The following is a 20,994-nucleotide window of genomic DNA, read 5'->3' on the forward strand; positions in this document are numbered from 1 at the left end:
CCATGGCTTTGTGGCCTACTGGTCAGAAACTATGTGGGATGGCCCCCTGTGAGGGTAGCTGAAACCACTGCCTCCCATTTGGGCATCTGCCCTTCCCTCTGCTGCCCCTGGGTAGTTAGCTTCGCTAGGGCTCACGTCCAGGCGGCTGGGCGCCCACAAAAATTTAGGTTGCAGCTTGCTAGGCCATGCGGTTGAGTCGGGCGCCTCCATTGGGGGGCGGCCCCAGTGAGGTCGGCTGAAGCCCCACTCTTCCTTTGAGCATCTGCTGGACTGGGATCCATGCACTTGGGGCTGGGCCTCCACAAAAGTTTAGGCCGTGGTTTGCCTGCCAGACCATGTGGTCAGCTTGGCGCGTCCCTTGGAAGGGGTGGCGCTGTGGGGGCATTTAATATTTTGATAGCCTTCCTGCTGCTATTGTGTGGGGAACCTGCCCCTTTCTAACGCTGCGGGACCATCAGGGCACCTTGCCTGCGCGTCCGCTTCACAACAGGTGGCCTCCTTTTAAGGGGGCTATTTCCTTTTATGTGGGCTTCTATGGAGGGGCTCGGAGGGTGACCCCCTTGTCCCCTTTTTGCGGGGTCCAGTAGATGGTCCATTGGTGGCCCCTCGGTCGGCGTCCTCTTTGCAGGATCACAGTCGGCGGCCCTCCCTTGGTTGTTACATCTGATCCTGAAATTGTTTTTGCTGCTGCAAGTTACCCTGCTGAGTCTGCATCCACTCACCCTGAGTGCTCAGATAGCAAGGATGGTTCTTCTGCTCCTCTAGCTGCGCATTAAAAAGCGCTGGTGGATGGAAAATTTTTAAAAAAGGAGGTTGCAGCTGATGCTGCGTACGAGGCGCTGGTCCCTCTTGGCACCCACAGGCCCTCCAAGGCGGCTAGGGTGTTCCGTTTTTTCCGTTTACTTTGACAACATTGTCACAAAACAGTGGGGTTGTCCAAAACGCAGTAGTTCCTAAGCGTTTTTGCCTTGCTGTATCCTTATGAGGTTAATCTGCTTAAAAGGTGGACGGTCCCACCTGTAGCAGACTCGTCGGTTTGCAGGTTGAGTAAAGCTACCTTCATCCAGGTTGAAGAGTCCCCGGCCTTTACAGATCCACCTGATAGGAGGGTGGAGGCTCTGGCTCACCTTATGTTCGCTGTGGCTGGTTCCGCATTTAGACCAGTATTTACTGTTGCCCTGGTGTCGCAAACTGTGACCGAGTGGGCTAAACTTTTATGCCTGGACCTGGAGGGGAAACAGCTTCCCCTTGTCTTTTGGAGCTGGCAGAGCAGTTTATCCAGGGGCTACAGTTTATCTGTGATGCTTCTTTAGATGTGGCTCCTTTTGACTTCTAGGCTGTTTGTTTCAGCAATGGTCCTTCGGCGTATTATCTGGCTGAAATTCTGGTCTGCAGATCAGACTTCTAAGAAGGCCTTATCTGATCTTCCCCTTTTAGGGGATCGCCTGTTGGAGCTTCTTTGGATGACATTGTTAAGGGTCTCACAGGGGGGGAGAGTACCCTTCTTCTGCCGGCTAGCAAGGGCAAGGAGCCCCGTTTTAGACATGCGCCATTCTCTCCGGCTCATGATTGTTTTTTTTGTCCCTCAAGGTCTCAAGACAAGGGGTCAAAATTCAGGGCCTCCACTGGAGGTTCCAAGAGAACCTGGTCTGGCAAGCCACGAGCGGGCTCTTCCAGACCTGTGGACAACGCTGCCTCTGCATGAAGGGGCGCCCTCACTCGTATCTGGGGTGGTGGGACGTCTTCGCTGGTTTCCGGATCCTTGGACCTCCCTGGTACAGGATGAGTGGGCCCACTAAGTTATTCGGTGAGGCTACCAGATCGAGTTCGGTCTTATCGTCCGGAAAGGTTCTTCCCTGCACTTGTCCCCAGATCGCTTACAGGGTCTCTTTGGGGCAGTGCAAGACTTGCTACTTTAAGGGGTGATTGTTCTGATCCCGACTTCAGAACTTTTCAGGGGTTTTTATTCAAACCTCTTTTCAGTTCTCAGGAAGGAAGACAAGGTACGTCCAATTCTGGATCTGAATATCCGCATTAAGTCCATTTGCACGGTAGTGGCGTCCCTGCATCAGGGGGTTTTCTTCTCGCTTCTATTGACATCAAGGACACCTACCCACACATTCTAGTATGTGCCATTAACCAGCACTTCCTTCATTTTGCCATGGGGGAGGAGCAGTATCAGTTTGTGGCGTTGACCTTTGGTCTCTCCTCTGCTCCTCGGGTCTTCACAAAAGTGTTGGCCCCGGTGCTGGCATTGTTTGAGTCAGCTGGGGATTGCGGTACTGGGGTACCTGGGCGAACTTCTGCGAGCAGAGTCTCCAACTGCTCTGATGGACATATAGAGATTACTCTGCGAACTCTGTTCGGTTGGATTCTGAACCGTCAGAAGTCTGCTTTGGTTCTTGTCCTAAAAATCTGGACTATCTTGGTCTGACTCTGGACTCAGCCAGATTGTTTCTTGCTCTGGAAGAACTCCAGACATTGCAGGAGACAATTCAGCTTCTGTTGTTCAGCAGACGGTCATCCCTCCAGGCTTGCATGCGGGTGCTAAGCCTAATGGTGTCCACCTTCGAGGCAGTCTGTTTGCACAGTTCCATACAAGATCTCTGCAAAAGAAATTCTGGTGAAATGGGACAAGGATCCATGGTCTCTAGAGGTGGTTTCGTTCTCTGGGAATATCCTTCTTTGTCGGAATTGTCGGCATTATCCTGTCGTTCACCTTTATGGTGATTCACAAAGATAAGGTGGTGCTTCGCCCCTGTGCGTCATTCTTTCCTAAGGTTGTCTCTCACTTTCATTTGACTGATGACATTGTATTGCCTTCCCTGTGTCCCAGGCCTAAACATCCGAAGGAAATTGCCTTGATCCGGGCAATTAGGGTGTACCTGGCAGCTACGGAGTCTTTCAGGAAGTCAGACTCTCTATTGTGCTCACGGATGGACCTCAAAAAGGGTTGTCCACTTCCTCTGCGACCATTTCCAGATGGATTAGACAGATGGTGGTTCAGGCCTATTCCATCAAGGGTCAGGTTCCTCCTTTACCTCTCAATGTGCACTCTATTAGGGCGCCTAGTGCCTCCTGGGCCTTCCGTCATCATGCGTCAGTGACACAGGTTTGCAAGGTGGCCACCTGGTCGTCGGTGCACACTTTTACAAAGTGGATGTGTTGGCATCTGCGGATGCTTCTTTTGGCCACAAGGTTTTGCAGGCTGCTATTTAAAGGACCTGGTCCTCTTTGAGGGTGTATTGTTTTTCTGGTGAGCTCCAGTTGTTTATGGTAGAGCTCTATGTTACCTGATTGGCTATGGTTAGCCTGGGCAATTTTTTTTCCTGATGTTTTTCCCACCCTCATGTTTAACACTGCTTTGGGACGTCCCAATGGTTAAGAAGAATCAGGAGCTGTGTCCATCGATAAATGAAAGAGAAAATGGGATTTTCGACTTACCGTAAAATTCATTTCTCTGATGTTCATTGGCGGTCACAGTACTCACCCCTCTGTGGAGTCGGCTTTCTTCTGACACTGCTTGTGCCCATAGCTGAGAGTGGGTGTATACCCCCTGGGACTGCCCATAGGCGTAGTCAAGCTTTTTCCTGCCTAGTGTCCTTCACATGTAGGGGGCAGTATAACCCAATGGTTAAGAAGAATCAGGAGCTGTGTCCATCAATGAACATCAGAGAAATGGATTTTACGGTAAGTAAAAAATACCATTCCCCTCACGCTGTAGAAAAAAAAGCTAATTACCATCTGGAGTAAACAGGACATTGGTCCGGCACAGTCCAGACCCATTGCTACTAAGCAGTGCTCACCAGTGCCACCTACCAGTGCATATCAGCCTGGCTAAGCAGTGCCCACCAGTGCCACCTATCAATGCCCATCAGTGCCACCTATCAGTTCTGCCTTTCAGTGTCACTTACCAGTGCCTATCAGTGCCCTTCAGTGATGCCTACCAGTGCAGCCTCATCAGTGCCCATCTTTATGAAGACATCTGAGGTCTGTCTCTCCTCTACCCGGAAAAAGCATGAGATTAAAAAAACTGACCTTGTTGATGGGGGAATCGAGCAATGGTCTTTCCTGCAACTCAAATCCAGCCAGAACGTAATTTTTGGTTATGGATCGAGAGGGGGAAGGGTTTAAAACTTGACAGGGGTTCACGCTATTCTCTACTACTTAAAAAAAGTTATATTACTGTCTGTGCCAACATTGAAGATAATTTGCTGCTTTCCTGTCTGAGTGACTGCACAAGAAGTGAAGGAAAATGTCCCCCATGTCTTCACAGTCAGCAGCTTTCAAATGGGGAAACTCAAACCCCCACCCTCCTTTCCCGTCCAGAACTGATAGTAAAAGTTTGGTTAGATTTGGATGAAATTATCACTTTGTCAGTTTTTATTGCTTGCAATGAGTATTGAGTATTGTCAGCTTTGTAGTCTCATATAAAAGTAAGACTGTTTTTAGTCTGTTCTGTTGAATACCTCTTTTTTCATTTACATTTGTGTCCTTCCAGGGGGTCATTTTATCTGTAAGACCTTTGACCTGTTCACGCCGTTCAGCGTGGGACTGATTTACTTGCTGTACTGCTGCTTTGAACGGATCAGCCTCTTCAAGCCAGTGACCAGCCGGCCAGCTAATTCCGAGAGGTAAGTGTGGTAGAGGGGATCAACGGGCAGCCATTGCTGGGATATTCTGCTGTCTGATAATCACATTTATAGTCGGAATCAGAACCCAGTTTTGATAGCTTTTCATGATTATTTTATGTTTAACCTCTTGGCGCGGGCTGCACTCATGGAAATATGCGGCTTCTCAGCGGGTGGGCCTCGGTGCTGTGCGGCCACATTTGCGTGCAATATTGCAAAAACCGCTGTGTCAAGAGCGTGCGACCTGTACAGTTACTGGCGGCTAACGGCTTCCGATCGCTGTGCTCGGGAGCTTTCCAATCATCAATCACTGTGACAGCCAATCACGGCAATCACATGATCATAAATTCCGCCCTGCCCCGCCTCTCGGCATTCTAAACCCCTTAATGGGCCTGAGAGGTGCTGACTCCAAGGGGTTATACAGCACTGCGTTACTTTAACTGAAAATTGCACAGTCGTGCGACGCTGTACCCAAATAAAATCGATGTCCTTTTTTCCCACAAATATAGCTTTCTTTTGGTGGTATTTGATCACCTCTGCGATTTTTTTATTTGGTAGTTGATCACCTCTGCGGTTTTTATTTTTTGCGCTATAAACAGAAAAAGGGCCATGATTTTGAAAAAAACAATATTTTTTACTTTCTGCTATATAACATTCCCAATAAAAATTTAAAAAGTCAAAATTTTTCATCAATTTAGGCCAATATGTATTCAGCTACATATTTTTGGTACAAAAAAATCCTAATAAGTGTATATTAAATGGTTTACGCAAAAGTTATAGTGTCTGCAAACTATGGGATGTATACGGTTGTCATGTGATCTGCTGTGATTGGTCAATTTATTTATTGATTTATTTATTTTTTTTAAAACATTTCACTATTGATATTATAGTGATAATCTAAAGTGAGGTCGTGTATCTTATGTAACATAGCTTGACTTTCTTATAGAGGTTGGATGTTTGAATGGATTGTTTAAAAGTTTTGTACCCTGTCCTTTTTGTTTTGTTTAAATTATTTTTTTTCTTTGTATTAAATTATATTTAAAACTAATAAACATATATATATATATATATATATATATATATATAATATATTTTCCGGCGTATAAGACGACTTTTGAACCTCAAAAAAATCCCCCAAAAATTAGGGGGTTCGTCTTATACGCCGAGTATAGTAATTAAGTGTCAATTATGTACCGTAATTACCGTAAATGTCCTCTCTTATACCTCTCCAAGGTGTTGTAAATAAAAGTATTACCGGTAGATGTATAATCTTCTCCCGCTGGCTGTGCGGGAATCCTGTACCGGTGTACTGTACCGTAGCTTCGGCTATGTAGTATACCTCGCTGAGCCAATCACTGTGAGCGATGTATTCTATTATTAAATGCAAAGCCTGCTCGGATTGGCGGAATCAGAGAGAGTAACATAATCCCGCCTCTCTGACTCTGCCAATCCGAGCAGGCTTTGCATTTAATAATAGAATATACTGCTCACAGTGATTGGCTCAGTGCGGTATACTGTATGTAGCCGAAGCTACGGCACATACGGTATACTGGTACAGGATTCCCACACAGCCAGAGCCTTGAGAGATGATACATCTACCGGTAATACTTAAGTTAGTACTTACAATACCTTGGAGATTTATAAGAAAATACATGCAGATGAATAGGACACAGACAGCCAGGGCTTTCATAGATGACTCTAAATCTAAAGGGCTTTTCATAGGTACACTAAATGAATTACCTTTGGGATTTTTAAATTTTACAATACCTTGGAGATTTATAAGAGAATATATTTACGGTACCTTGCAAATGAATAGGGGCACAGACAGCCAGCGCTTTCATAGATTACACTTAACCGCTTTACCACCGGAGGAATTTGCTGTCTTACGTCCAGGCCACTTTTTGCGATTCGGCACTGTGCGAATTTAACTGACAATTGCGCGGTCGTGCGACGCTGTACCCAAACTAAATTTACGTTCTTTTTTTCCCACAAACAGAGCTTTCTTTTGGTGGTATTTGATCACCTCTGCGATTTTTACTTTTTGTGCTATAAACAAAAAAGTGCGTATAACAATATTTTTCACTTTTTTTTTTTTATGAAATTCCCCCCCCCCCCCCCCCAAAATGTAAAAATCTAAATTTTTTTAAATTTTTGGTCAATTTGTTTTCTGCTACCTATGTTTGGTAAAAAAAAAAAATCACAATAAGAGTACAGTAAAACCTTGGTTTGAGAGTAACTTGGTTTAAGAGCGCTTTGCAAGACAAGCAAAATTTTCAAATAAATTTTGACTTGATATACAAGCAATGTCTTGATATACAAGTAGCCTCAAGTCACAGCTGAGTATAATAGAAGAAGAGAGGCGCTTCTAAGTGTAGCAATATGGTTACATTTAATGAAGGTACAACATTTAGCAAATCACGTGGTTGATGATTAAAACAGGCACATCTAAGGATGCAGGCATCAGGGGTAAAGCTGTCCACATAGACCATCCTCCGCACCCCCATCTACGTTATCCCTTCCATGCTGCCCCTCGCTATCAGATCGCTTTACTCCAGGGTGGTCTTCCCGGTCAGTCAGGATTACAGACTAGCAGCCGGTGGTTCAGAAGATGGTCTATGTGGACAGCTTTACCCCGGATGCCTGCATCCTTAGATGTGCCTGTTTTATTCATCAACCATGTGAGTTGCTAAATGTTGTACCTTCATTAAATGGAACCATTTTGCTACACTTAGAGGCGCCTCTCTTCTCTTTTGATACTCTGTAGCTCCTGCTGGATTTTGCTTTCAATCCCCTTGTGGAAGCGGCTATTTGTGGATGGACATTTTATGGTTACACAACCTATCACATTGCTATAATCTTTTTATATGGACTATAAATTGAAGGATTTATGAATAAATGGTTGTGGAACGAATCATCTGAGTTTCCATTATTTCTTATGGGGAAACTTGCTTTGATATAAGAGTGCTTTGGATTACAAGCATGCTTCCGGAACGAATTATGCTCGCAATCCAAGGTTTTACTGTATTTTGATTGGTTTGCGCAAACGTTATTGCGTTTACTAACTAAGGGAAAGATTTTTGTCATTTTTAGTGTTTTTTTTTTTTAACGAGTAATGGGGGTGATCTGCGATTTTTTTTTTGCGGGACTGCGACATTGCGGCGGACAGATCGGACCCTTGACTGACATTTTTGACACTTTTGGGGGGACCAGTGACATTACTACAGTAATCAGTGCTATACATATGCACTGTTACTGTAAAAATGACACTGGCAGGGAAGGGGTTAATTTTTATTGGAGAAGGAGGGGTTAATGTATGCCTGGTGCTTACTGACGTGTGTGGGGGGAGGTGACTGTGTGACACAAGGACAGATCGCAGGTTCAGCTATGCTAAACCCTGCAATCTGACCCTGCCTGTCACTTAGGAGATCCACCCGCATGTGTTTACATAAGCAGGCGGATCTCCGCACTAGATCCCCGACGATCGGGGAAGAGCAGTGGCGATCGCCGCCGCTCCTCCCCTGGCCCGACTCCCGCTGTGACTGAATACAGTGGGTCTACGTCGCCAGACGTTATTGAGCCACTTTGCCGCAGTAGAGCTCTAGTGAGCAGCGGCAAAGTGGTTAAATAATTACCTTTGGGATTTTATACTTGGCGTATATAGTATATGGTGTTGCCTTGCCTTGCTTTGCTCAAAACCTATGTTTTAACTTTAAAAGTAGGGGGGTCTTCTTATACGCCGGAAAATACGGTAAAAAGAAAAAATTATAAAATTAAAGCAAATAAAAAAAAATAATATAGCATATACAATTGCTACACAAGCCATGTTGAACTTTTTTATTATTAAAAATGACCTTTACTTTTCAATTTGCAACGGCTGTCATTTTCTGTAAAATTCACTGCAATATGGCAACCTTGGAGGCATTCTGTACACAGCTGGTATACAGAACTTTCCATAAATTAAATTTCCTGCTTGTGTGATTGGCTTACTGATTTTCCCAGAAGTCAGCACTAAAGTATGAGTCAGATTTTAGGCATCCAGCTTTCCAGAATTCTGCACCTAACCTACCTAAACTATCCAATCAGGCCTTTGCCTTACATAGTTGTTGGTAGATCTAGAGGAGGGTGTACAATGAGATTGCAATGTGTATGGTGAGCTTTTTTATTTGCTACATCTTCATTTAAATGATAGAAAATGCATAAAAATTGTGAAGTCCATATATATACCCACATGTAAATAACATCCTCAGTGAGTATAGGAACCAGCATGCAGATGCAGTATACCAAGGATCTTCAAACTATGGCCCTCCAGCTGTTGCGGAACTACACATCCCATGAGGCATTTTAAAACTCTGACATTCACAGACATGGCTAGGCATTATGAGAATTGTAGTACCTGAACAACTGGAGGGCCATAGTTTGGGGACCCCTGCACTATACACTCACTAGACTTGATTGACCCCTATTACAGGAAAATTATGGGAAAATCCAAGATGTCATACATGAGGTCACAGGAATGATTTCAAACCGCTGCTGTCATCCATTCAATATGTATATCAATAGCGTATTCAAAGCTCCGGTGTTGCCATATAGAGAGGGAGAGGATGAAACACTCTCATGGTGCAGTATTTCAAATCATTTATTTAAAAAGGAAGGTTGTATTGCACTTACATAAAAGAAGACAGGGCTCAGCATGTATTGTGTAGAAATCGCTGGTTTGCGCTCCACCTGCGTTCCAGCTGACCAGAAATGATGCATCTCAAACACCGCCCAAGGCCGTTTCGTCAGTCTATGTCTGACGTCCTCTCCCTCGCTATATGGCAACACTGGAGCTTTGAATATACATATTGAATGGATGACAGCAGCGGTTTGAAATCATTCCTGTGACCTCATGTATGACATCTTGGATTTTCCCATATGTACAATTTGACTCCCTGTAATAGGGGGGTCAATCAAGTCTGGTGAGTGTATAGTGTGTCTGCATGCTGGTGGAGAGGAACCTTTCCTATACTCACTGAGGACGTTATTCACGTGTGGGATTATATGTGAACTTCACAATTTTTATGTATTTTCTATAATTTACAGTGCCTTGCGAAAGTATTCGGCCCCCCTGAACTTTGCGACCTTTTGCCACGTTTCAGGCTTCAAACATAAAGATATAAAACTGTAATTTTTTGTGAAGAATCAACAAGTGGGACACAATCATGAAGTGGAACGAAATTTATTGGATATTTCAAACTTTTTTAACAAATAAAAAACTGAAAATTGGGTGTGCAAAATTATTCAGCCCCCTTAAGTTAATACTTTGTAGCGCCACCTTTTGCTGCGATTACAGCTGTAAGTCGCTTGGGGTATGTCTCTATCAGTTTTGCACATCGAGAGACTGAAATTTTTGCCCATTCCTCCTTGCAAAACAGCTCGAGCTCAGTGAGGTTGGATGGAGAGCGTTTGTGAAAAGCAGTTTTCAGTTCTTTCCACAGATTCTCGATTGGATTCAGGTCTGGACTTTGACTTGGCCATTCTAACACCTGGATATGTTTATTTGTGAACCATTCCATTGTAGATTTTGCTTTATGTTTTGGATCATTGTCTTGTTGGAAGACAAATCTCCGTCCCAGTCTCAGGTCTTTTGCAGACTCCATCAGGTTTTCTTCCAGAATGGTCCTGTATTTGGCTCCATCCATCTTCCCATCAATTTTAACCATCTTCCCTGTCCCTGCTGAAGAAAAGCAGGCCCAAACCATGATGCTGCCACCACCATGTTTGACAGTGGGGATGGTGTGTTCAGGGTGATGAGCTGTGTTGTTTTTACGCCAAACATAACGTTTTGCATTGTTGCCAAAAAGTTCGATTTTGGTTTCATCTGACCAGAGCACCTTCTTCCACATGTTTGATGTCTCCCAGGTGGCTTGCGGCAAACTTTAAACCACACTTTTTATGGATATCTTTAAGAAATGGCTTTCTTCTTGCCACTCTTCCATAAAGGCCAGATTTGTGCAGTATACGACTGATTGTTGTCCTATGGACAGAGTCTCCCACCTCAGCTGTAGATCTCTGCAGTTCATCCAGAGTGATCATGGGCCTCTTGGCTGCATCTCTGATCAGTCTTCTCCTTGTATGAGCTGAAAGTTTAGAGGGACGGCCAGGTCTTCGTAGATTTGCAGTGGTCGAATACTCCTTCCATTTCAATATTATCGCTTGCACAGTGCTCCTTGGGATGTTTAAAGCTTGGGAAATCTTTTTGTATCCAAATCCGGCTTTAAACTTCTCCACAACAGTATCTCGGACCTGCCTGGTGTGTTCCTTGTTCTTCATGATGCTCTCTGCGCTTTAAACGGACCTCTGAGACTATCACAGTGCAGGTGCATTTATACGGAGACTTGATTACACACAGGTGGATTCTATTTATCATCATTAGTCATTTAGGTCAACATTGGATCATTCAGAGATCCTCACTGAACTTCTGGAGAGAGTTTGCTGCACTGAAAGTAAAGGGGCTGAATAATTTTGCACGCCCAATTTTTCAGTTTTTTATTTGTTAACATAGTTTAAAATATCCAATAAATTTTGTTCCACTTCATGATTGTGTCCCACTTGTTGTTGATTCTTCACAAAAAATTACAGTTTTATATCTTTATGTTTGAAGCCTGAAATGTGGCAAAAGGTCGCAAAGTTCAAGGGGGCCGAATACTTTTGCAAGGCACTGTAAGTAAAGATGTATTTATTTATTTGTCTATTCACTATTGTTTATTTACTATGGGGACATGTATTTTATGATATAAGAGCGCGGTTTCTTATTTTCTTTTCACTGTAAAAATGTTTATTACACTTTTCAACACGCAGTTCTTTATTGTAGTTTATTCATTTTTTGGTTATTGATTTGCATGGGTTTAGAACCTTTTGGGTTCCTATCTTTTTTATTATTATTATTATTTTTTTATTTTTTTTTGCTTAGAACTTTAATGTAAAATACCAATAAAAAATTATTGAAAGTAAAACAGAGTTCCGCTATAAAATGTCCTTCTTAAGTTTACTTTTCCCTGTCTGTATATTTGTAAACTGTGTTCTCATTGTTTACAGTGGTGTGTTAATATATCTTTGTTATGTGTTCATCTCTTTAGGTATATTGTTGGGCGTGGCTTGAAGGCGGGCATAGATGACGTGCGCAATTACCTGTTTTCAGTAAACATTCGCCTTAACCAGCAGCGTAACTCTGATCAGGATGTCTCCCTGGTGGTGCCTTTGGAGGTGCTAAGAGGAGACCGGCAGTTTCATGAGTATATGGTCCGCTCTAATGAGAGGTGAGAGAGTTAAAAACCTCATCTAGCTCTTCTGACTTCTGTTATGTGTGTACATTGAACGTGCATAAACATTTTTTACAGTCTAGGCCAGGGGTGTCAATCTCAATTTCATCATGGGCCGCATCGGCATTTTGGTTGCTCTCAAAGGCCCGGTTGTATCTGTAAGACTAGATGTCCAGAGTAGAGATTGACCGATTATCGGCAAAGCCAATATATCGAAGGCCAATCTGCACTTTCCCCGATATATCGGAATCGGCACCGGAGGTTACCGATATTGCCGATATTTTTCGGAAAGTGCTGTACCGGAGTGATGCCTGCAGCTAGAGGCATCATCCCGGTACCGGCGTCCATAGCCGGCGGTCGGCTGTCTTGTAATGACAACCGATGTAGCTGTCATTACAAGGAGCAGGAGGGGATGTCACACCCCCAAGCCCAGCCCCCCCCCCCCCCCCCCCCGTTGCCTTCCGCGGCTCGCCCGGATTTCCGTTTTCACTGGGAGACCTGAGCAACCAGCCTGCATGGCCGCCGAAGAGAAGACCCGATCAAAGCCACATTCGGCTCTGATCGGGGTCTCCATGTAAAAACCCGGAAGTGATGTCATACTCGGCGCCAAATTAAAAAAAAAAAATGACAGCATTCAAAACAGCCAAACTTGGCGTTTTGAATGCTTTTAAGTGCAGAGGAGGGGTCTCCCCCAGATCCCTCCACAAGAGTACCTGTAAAAAAAAAAAATTGTTTTTTTTAATGTACGAAAATATCGGTCGATACCGATATGCGATGACCAAAATTTCGTTATCGGCCATGAAAAGCGATATTGGTCGATCACTAGTCCAGAGCACCCCACCATCAGAAGTCAAGAGTCCCCCCCCCCTCCCTTTTAGCACAGTGCACCCCCCCCCCCTTACTGTGTTCTGTTTCCAGAAAGATGCTTGGGGGCGGAGCTGGGAAGCAGAAAGTGCAGGGTCTGGGGGAGAAAGCAGAGGGTGGCTAGAGTCAGCTGCCAAAGTCTGCTGAATGCTGAGACCAAGGGAGGGGTGCTGCAGCAGCACATAGAGGTACAGGATCTGTAGGAGTTCTGTCCCCCTCTCTTTTGCCAACTGCTGAGACAAGGTGGGGGCGGAGATGAGGGGGGTGCCGTAGCTGCAGGAGAGGTGCGAGGGCCACATAAAATGGCCTGGCGGGCCAGATTCGGCCCCTGGGCCTTGTGTTTGACACATATGGTCTAGGCCAGTGTTTCTCAACTCTGGTTCTCAGGGCACACATTAAAGCCCCGTACACACGTACCGATTGTCGGCCGTAAATATTCGGCCGCCGACCGATCGGCCGATTGTAGGGCTTTAGTATGTTTCTTCCGACAGCCGACAGCGCATTTTCGGCCGAACAGAATCTGTCATGCAGGCATTAAAATTTTTGTAGGCCGACAACAGAACGGCCGATTGTGCGTCAGTCAGTACAGATTTCGGCCGACAATCAGCAGACAGGACAGCCCTGGACAAAAGACGGCCGATCGTTCGGCCGACGATCGGTACATGTGTACGGGGCTTAACAGGCCAGGTTTGCAAGAAAACTGAAATACATCCCAGGTGATATCATTTTCTGCTCAGTGATTGCAGTATTCTAGTCTGCATCTTCCCAAGGTAATGCTTAAAATCTGGCCCGTTAGTGGGCCCTGAGGACAGGAGAAACACTGCCATTATTAGGCCAGCCTAATAATGAAGCACGTATTGGGAAAGGAGAAATGGCTCTGATAGTTGGACATGGTAGATTTTGGCAGTAATATCTACTTATTTTTTTTTTTTTTTTTTTTTTACTCTCCAGGTATTGTGAGGTGCAGATCAAAGCTCTCGGCAAAATCCATGGATTCGTCCAAGACTCGTAAGTAAAACCCATTAACACATCAGATAACCGATACACATTGCACGTTATAAATGTTTTGTTTCCCAGTGCTGGAATTTGTTGGTATAACGACCCTACATGCCCGATGCTTCATCTTGTGAGTGGCAGCAGTACAGGTGGGCTGGTAACATGCAGCAGTTTGCTGTCAACATTCTCAGCAATGATTGTGTTGCCCTACAAACAAGTGTTGGTTTTTTAAAAAATAAGGCCTCATTCACACCTCGGTGTTTTGCAGCTCTAAGCTCCATAACGCTCGAGGAGACACAAAAATCAGTTATTCTCTATAGAGATGAAAGTGTAAAAAGAAAGATGGAACGCTTATGCTGAAAATAAACCTTAAATGTGTATACTAAATCCCAGAAAAATAATGAACTAACATAAACTTAATGTAAACACATCAGTAGTGAAATATATTATTATAGTGAAATCTCTCGCGCGAATAAACTAAATACGTGAATATAGAACAAAAAATATATATCAAAAATCATATTTAAAAAAGCAGCTGCTTCTAAACCAAAATACTTATATGTCAAATTAGTAAACACATCGGCCCCCTTTCACACATGCGGACCGTTCATTTCATCAGTTCAGTCACGTCAAAATGGATGAAGTATTCATCCATTTATCATCTGTATTTTGTCTGTTTTTCATCCGTTTTTTGTCTGTTTTTTTGTCTGTCTTTCGTCCGTCTTTTGTCCGTCATTCGTCCGTCTTTCGTCAGTCTTTCGTCCGTCTTTCATCCGTCTTTCGTCTGTCTTTCGTCTGTCTTTCGTCTGTCTTTCGTCTGTCTTTCGTCAGTCTTTCGTCCGTCTTGCGTCCGTCTTTCGTCCGTCTTGCGTCCGTCTTTCGTCCGTCTTTCGTCCGTCTTTCGTCCGTCTTTCGTCCGTCTTTCGTCTGTCTTTCGTCTGTCTTTCGTCCGTCTTTCGTCCGTCTTTCGTCCGTCTTTCATCCGTCTTTCGTCTGTCTTTCGTCTGTCTTTCGTCTGTCTTTCGTCAGTCTTTCGTCCGTCTTTCGTCCGTCTTTCGTCCGTCTTTCGTCCGTCTTTCGTCCGTCTTTCGTCTGTCTTTCGTCCGTCTTTCGTCCGTCTTTCGTCCGTCTTTCGTCCGTCTTTTGTCCGTCTTTCTCCTGTCTTTCATCTGTCTTTCTCCTGTCTTTCGTCAGTCTTTCGTCCGTCTTTCGTCAGTCTTTCGTCCGTCTTTCGTCCGTCTTTCGTCAGTCTTTCGTCCGTCTTTCGTCCGTCTTTCGTCCGTCTTTCGTCAGTCTTTCGTCAGTCTTTCGTCCGTCTTTCGTCCGTCTTTCGTCCGTCTTTCGTCCGTCTTTCGTCTGTCTTTCGTCTGTCTTTCTTCATCAGTCTTTCTCCTGTCTTTCGTCTGTCTTTCGTCTGTCTTTCGTCTGTCTTTCGTCTACCTTTTGTCCGTCTTTCGTCCGTCTTTCGTCTGTCTTTCGTCTGTCTTTCGTCTGTCTTTCTCCTGTCTTTTGTCCGTCTTTCGTCCGTCTTTCGTCTGTCTTTCGTCTGTCTTTCGTCTGTCTTTCGTCTGTCTTTTGTCCGTCTTTTGTCCGTCTTTTGTCCGTCTTTTGTCCGTCTTTTGTCCGTCTTTTGTCCGTCTTTTGTCCGTCTTTCGTCCGTCTTTCGTCTGTCTTTCGTCTGTCTTTCCTCCGTCTTTCGTCCTTCTTTCGTCTGTCTTTCGTCTGTCTTTCGTCCGTTTTTTCGTCCGTTTTTCATTTATTTTTCTTCCTTTTTTTTACATCCACTACCAATGCAAAAACGGTTGAAAAACAGACCGTTTGTCAGTTTACATCCGTTAAAATAGTGACGAAATATAAAAATATATATACATATGTAATATCAAGTGCTTTCTGTTTACCCAACTTCTTCCCAAGCCTATTCGGACACTTCGCTCCTTCATGTAAAAATCTGCTTTTTTTTATTTTTTTGTGCTAGAAAATTACTTAGAACCCCCATACATTATATATATATATATATATATATATATCTATATATATATATATATATATAGATATATATATATATATATATATATATAGATATATATATATATCTATATAGATATATAGATATATATATATATATTTTTTTTTAACAGAGACCCTATAGAATAAGTTTTTTATGTCACAAGGTATTTGCGCATCAGTTTTTCAAACACAATTTTTTGGGGAAAAAAAACACATTCATATGAATAATAAAAAAAAACAAAACCGTAAAGTTAGCCCAGTTTTGGAACGGCCCGTGGGGTGGGACCTCATTCCACCACCCGCAAAAGTGATTGATTGGCTAATTAGCCACTTCTGATTGATTACTTCTGATTTGCAGAGAATTGCCTGCTGCTAATTACTGTACCGAGATGATGCCTGTGGGTGCACCCACCATCCCAGTATAACCACTCAAACCCAAGGATGTACAGGCACGTCCTTGGGTGGGAAGTGGTTAAAATAAGGTGGAACAGTGTTTAAAAGTAATAAAAGTCCCAAAACATAGATATATTTTCTGTGCTCTTCGTGACTTTTTTTTTTTTTATTTCTTTTTAAAATCCAGTGGTTATCACTCTCCACCACAAGCAGTGATTCCTAATGTGTGGATGGCAGCTCACCTCAAGGACGGGATCTATTCTCTCGTATAGATAACTCAAGCCTGTCAACCCAACTCTCCTTAGTGCTGTCAACAACGCTGATCCATCCGTGTATGGTCTCCTCCAAAATTCCTCTCCACTTTGCCTCCCACGTATCACCATTAATTAAGAGAAAGACCTCCCATCATGTAAAGCCGTAGCAATTTATTTAAAAAAAATATATCGCATTACTCACATATAATATCACACAGGTCTGCTCAAAGTCCGACAGATACTCCTACAAGCACACTCCCAGTCCGGCCGAGACATGGAGGCCGACGCCACCCAAACTCCTCGCAATGCATTGCGTCGGAGACTGGGCCACAGGGCAGTATTCCAACATAACGACCCCAAACACACCTCTAAGACGACCACTGCCTTGCTAAAGAAGCTGAGGGTAAAGGTGATGGACTGGCCAGGCATGTCTCCAGACCTAAACCCTATTGAGCTTCTGTGGGGCATCCTCAAACGGAAGGTGGAGGAGCGCAAGGTCTCTAACATCCACCAGCTCTGTGATGTCATCATGGAGGAGTGGAAGAGGACTCCAGTGGAAACCTGTGAAGCTCTGGTGAACTCCATGCCCAAGAGGGTTAAGGCAGTGCTGGGAAATAATGGTGGCCACACAAAATATGACATTTTGGCCCCAGTTTGGACATTATTACTTAGGGGTGTACTCACTTTTGTTGCCAGCAGTTTAGACATTAATGGCTGTGTGTTGAGTTATTTTGAGGGGACAGTAAATTTACACTGTTATACAAGCTGTACACTCACTACTTTACATTGTAACAAAGTGTCATTTCTTCAGTGTTGTCACATGAAAAGATAGAATAAAATATTTAAAAAAATGTGAGGGGTGTACTCACTTTTGTGAGATACTGTATTTCTCTTACGTCCTCCGACAGTCGCCGCCTCTTCATATTCGTCACATATGGGGTATTAGACTTTGCTCCGAAGGAGTAGCTAGGCAACAGAATATGTTAACAATAAAGCTTTTAACATATCCCACCCTCAAGGGGTGGTCCCCTCAGTCAATACCCTCCTACTTCCTGCAACCATATCTCAGTTTTAATGTCTAGCTTGTCAGGAGTGGCTGGCTCTCTCTGTGCTGGGACTTTCTGTCCCAGACTCTTTCTTCTTTTTAAAATTTTGTTTGAGTTTTCTCTCTACCTTTACTTAGCTGTTATTTTGTCAGCGTTTGTTAGTTCTTCGGATGAAGAGGATCATGCGGACTGGGTCTCGGGCTGATCCCCCTGGTCGCAGGTCGTGGGTCAGTGGCTTCCCAGCCTGCCATCGAGCGTTCAGCCAGGTAACGCTCCTGGCACAGTGAATGACCCATCCCTGTTCGGTGCAGGGATGATTGGTGAGGTGGCTACCTCACTGGACGCTGTGCGGTTTCTTAACCCCCGTTGTGTGCGTCTTGAATGCGACTCTCCCTGCCTCATGTGCAGCGGTTTGTTCGCCTGTGCGGGTCCCCCACGCCATGTGAGGTAAGTGTATTTATGTGGGGACCTGTCTGTCTGGGGGGGTGTCAGTCTGGGACTGTGTAACCTGCCTCTATTCACACTGCTTGTCTCCCTATCTCTCGGCTGCATGCTGCGGGCTGCAAGGGGGGGGGGGGGGCTGTATGACACTGTGTGTGTCAGACTGGTCAGTGTGAGAAGCTGTGTGCTGTGGGGCATGTTTTTTTGGCATGTTTGGGCATATACAGCGATCGCTGCGGCGATCTGACATGTATTCTGATTTTGGAATATAATGTGTGTTTTAATGCACTGTGGAGCGGCGGTTTCGGCGCCAAACGACGCCATTTTGCCTACACTCGCTCCGGCCGCATGTTTTACATGCATGGCGGCCATTTTCTTGTAGCCTCCATAGGCTTACATGGAGCGCCCTGGCAGCATCACTTCCTCTTTCCAGGAACACCGATCGAGGCAGCAGCAGCGGCGAGGGTCTCCTCAGGTTTTATCCTTCTGTTTCTTGCTATCCATTGCCTATGTTCAGTTTGCATATTCCCTGTGGGGGTCTTATTGTGCTCGAGTGTGGTGCGGTGGGCTGCGCTTGCCGCGCTTGCTTAAAAGGGACAGTTAACCCTTTGTTGTCTGGCATTACAGGGGCAATGGATTCTCAGGAGGGCAAATTTCCTACAGCTTTGGTGGAAAGCCAGGGGACCGCTGTTTCCCCCCCAGGGGGGGATTTAGCCACTATTGTGGCTGGCCTTGCTGCTCAGGTGCAGATGCTGGTGGCTGCTCAATCTACTAAAAGGCCCAGAGTTGCTCTTTCCTCTGATTCTGAGGGTGAAGGTGATGGGGCTGTTATGGCGGGGGCCTCCTTATCGGGGTCCCGCTCCTCTCTTGATCTAGTGGGGTCTGAGGTGGAGGCTGAAGTTGAGGGGGTTGATAATTCTCCCCCTGGCTCGCCTGAAGAGCTTGCAATCATGGATGAGTTGATTGCTTCCATTAAGCAAACGCTGCGTTTGCAGGACGAAGTGTGTCCCCCCGCTGCCTTGGCGGCTTATGGGACGCAGAGAAAACGCAGGACGCCGCAGGTTTTTCCCTGCAATGATGATTTTCAGCGTGCTGTTAAGGATCAATGGCGCAATCTGCGCAAACCTTTTGCGGTACCAAGTAGATTCAAGCTGCGTTATCCTTTTTCGCCTTCCACTGATGAAAGGTGGTGTGTGCCTCCCCCAGTGGATCACGCAATTGCGGTTTTGAACAAAGCCACTGCGATTCCTGCAGAGGATTCCCCTGTGTTCCGTGATGCCACGGATAGGAGACTGGAGTCTCTTGCCCGTCATACTTATTCTGTTACGGGTTCTATGCTTAAGGCTCTGTTTGCTTCTCTCATGGCGGCCCAGGCGATCGCAAGTTGGACGCAGATGCTTAGGCGCGTCCTAGTGGCCGACTCGGCCTCGCCGGCGACCCTGGATATGGTGGATCAAATCCACCAGGGTGTCATGTATCTGTGTGATGCGGACCTGGACCTGGTTCCGTTGGCTGCACGTGTGCACAGCGTGGCGGTGTTGTCTCGCCGCCTGGTTTGGTTAAAATGTTGGTCGGTGGACCAATCTTCACGTAAGACCTTAGCCAATCTACCTTATGATGGGTCTCGCCTTTTTGGGGAGTCCCTGGATGTGTTGATTGAGGGGATCACCGGGGGTAAGAGCACTCTCTTGCCCCATTTCCCCAAGGCTAAGGGGGCTTCTGGGAAGAAGCATGCTAATTTTCGGCCCCCTCAGGGGTCCTTTCGTGCCTTTCGGCCGCACTACAAGGGCAAACCGTTCAAAGGTCAAGGCTCTCAGAAGAAGCCCTGGTCTGGAAAACAGAAGTCCGGCCAATCCGGATCTGCAGCCCATAACAGTTCGGCCTGAAGGGGCGCCCTCACCCAGTTTTGGGGTGGGGGGACGCTTGCTCGGTTTTCTTCAGCCCTGGTTGGCCCGTGTGCGGGACAGGTGGGTTCAGGAAATCGTTCGATCTGGTTACAAGATCGAGTTTCTCTCTCGGCCGGAGAGCAGATTTTTTCCCTCAAATCTTCAGCTGTCTCCAGAGCGTTTGCGGGACCTGCACCTGGCGGTGCGGGACCTGAGGGCTCAGGGAGTGGTGGTTCCGGTGCCTCATCGGGACAGGTTTCGGGGGTTTTATTCCAATCTGTTCACCGTGCCCAGAAAGGAGGGCAAGGTTCGTCCAATTCTGGACTTGAAGGCTCTGAACCGCTCTGTGCGGGTTCGCAAGTTCCGCATGGAATCCCTGCGGTCGGTGGTGGCTGCCCTGGTTCCGGGGGAATTCATGGCCTCCATCGATTTGAAGGATGCGTATCTTCACATCCCCATTTTCGAGGGTCACCAGAGATACCTTCGATTTGCCATTGCGGAGGATCACTACCAGTTCGTGGCGTTGCCCTTTGGTCTCGCCTCGGCTCCGCGGGTCTTCACCAAGGTGCTTGCACCGGTTCTGGCATTATTGAGGGCCCAGGGCGTTTCTGTCCTGGGCTATCTGGACGACATTCTGGTTCGGTCTGCGACCAGCCAATGTCTGGAGAAGGACCTGTCTGTCACGATGCAAACTCTGCAGGAGTTTGGTTGGACGATAAATTTTCCAAAGTCGACACTGAGTCCGTCTGTTCGTCTTCCCTATCTGGGAATGATTCTGGACTCGGTGCAGGCGAAAGTCTTCCTGCCGGAAGACAAACTCAGGACTCTCCAGGAGGAAGTCAGGTCCCTCAGGGACGTTCCGCACTCGTCTCTGCGGACGTGTATGAGATGTCTGGGATTGATGGTCTCGGCCTTCGAGGCGATTCCATTCGCCCAGTTTCACACGCGGGGTCTCCAAGCGGAGATCCTGTCCAGGTGGGACGGGCGACCTCAATCTCTGGATCTTCAAATCTCGTTGAGTCATCGCACCAGAGGAAACCTTCTGTGGTGGCTCCAGTCCCCGTTGGTGTCCGGGGGCAAGTCGTTTCGTCCGATCTCGTGGACGGTAATCACCACGGATGCCAGCCTGTCGGGCTGGGGTGGAGTTCTGGGCGTTCTGTCCGCCCAGGGGACTT

At 45.8% G+C, this 20,994-nt stretch overlaps 1 protein-coding gene across 1 annotated transcript in view; it reads left to right on the forward strand.

Annotated features, from left to right (window-relative positions):
- The window catches only part of CMTR1 (cap methyltransferase 1), a 137,142-nt gene that overhangs the window by 73,043 nt on the left and 43,105 nt on the right, over positions 1–20,994 (forward strand). Inside the window, exons 13-15 of the mRNA XM_082251648.1 lie at positions 4,502–4,634; positions 11,750–11,929; positions 13,748–13,804. Coding sequence (XP_082107774.1) covers positions 4,502–4,634; positions 11,750–11,929; positions 13,748–13,804 — 370 coding nt within the window. The remainder of the gene's footprint in view (positions 1–4,501; positions 4,635–11,749; positions 11,930–13,747; positions 13,805–20,994) is intronic.

The sequence above is a fragment of the Pelophylax lessonae genome (assembly GCF_965119305.1).
Source record: "Pelophylax lessonae genome assembly, chromosome: 3".
In the NCBI taxonomy this organism is placed as follows: Eukaryota; Metazoa; Chordata; class Amphibia; order Anura; family Ranidae; genus Pelophylax; species Pelophylax lessonae.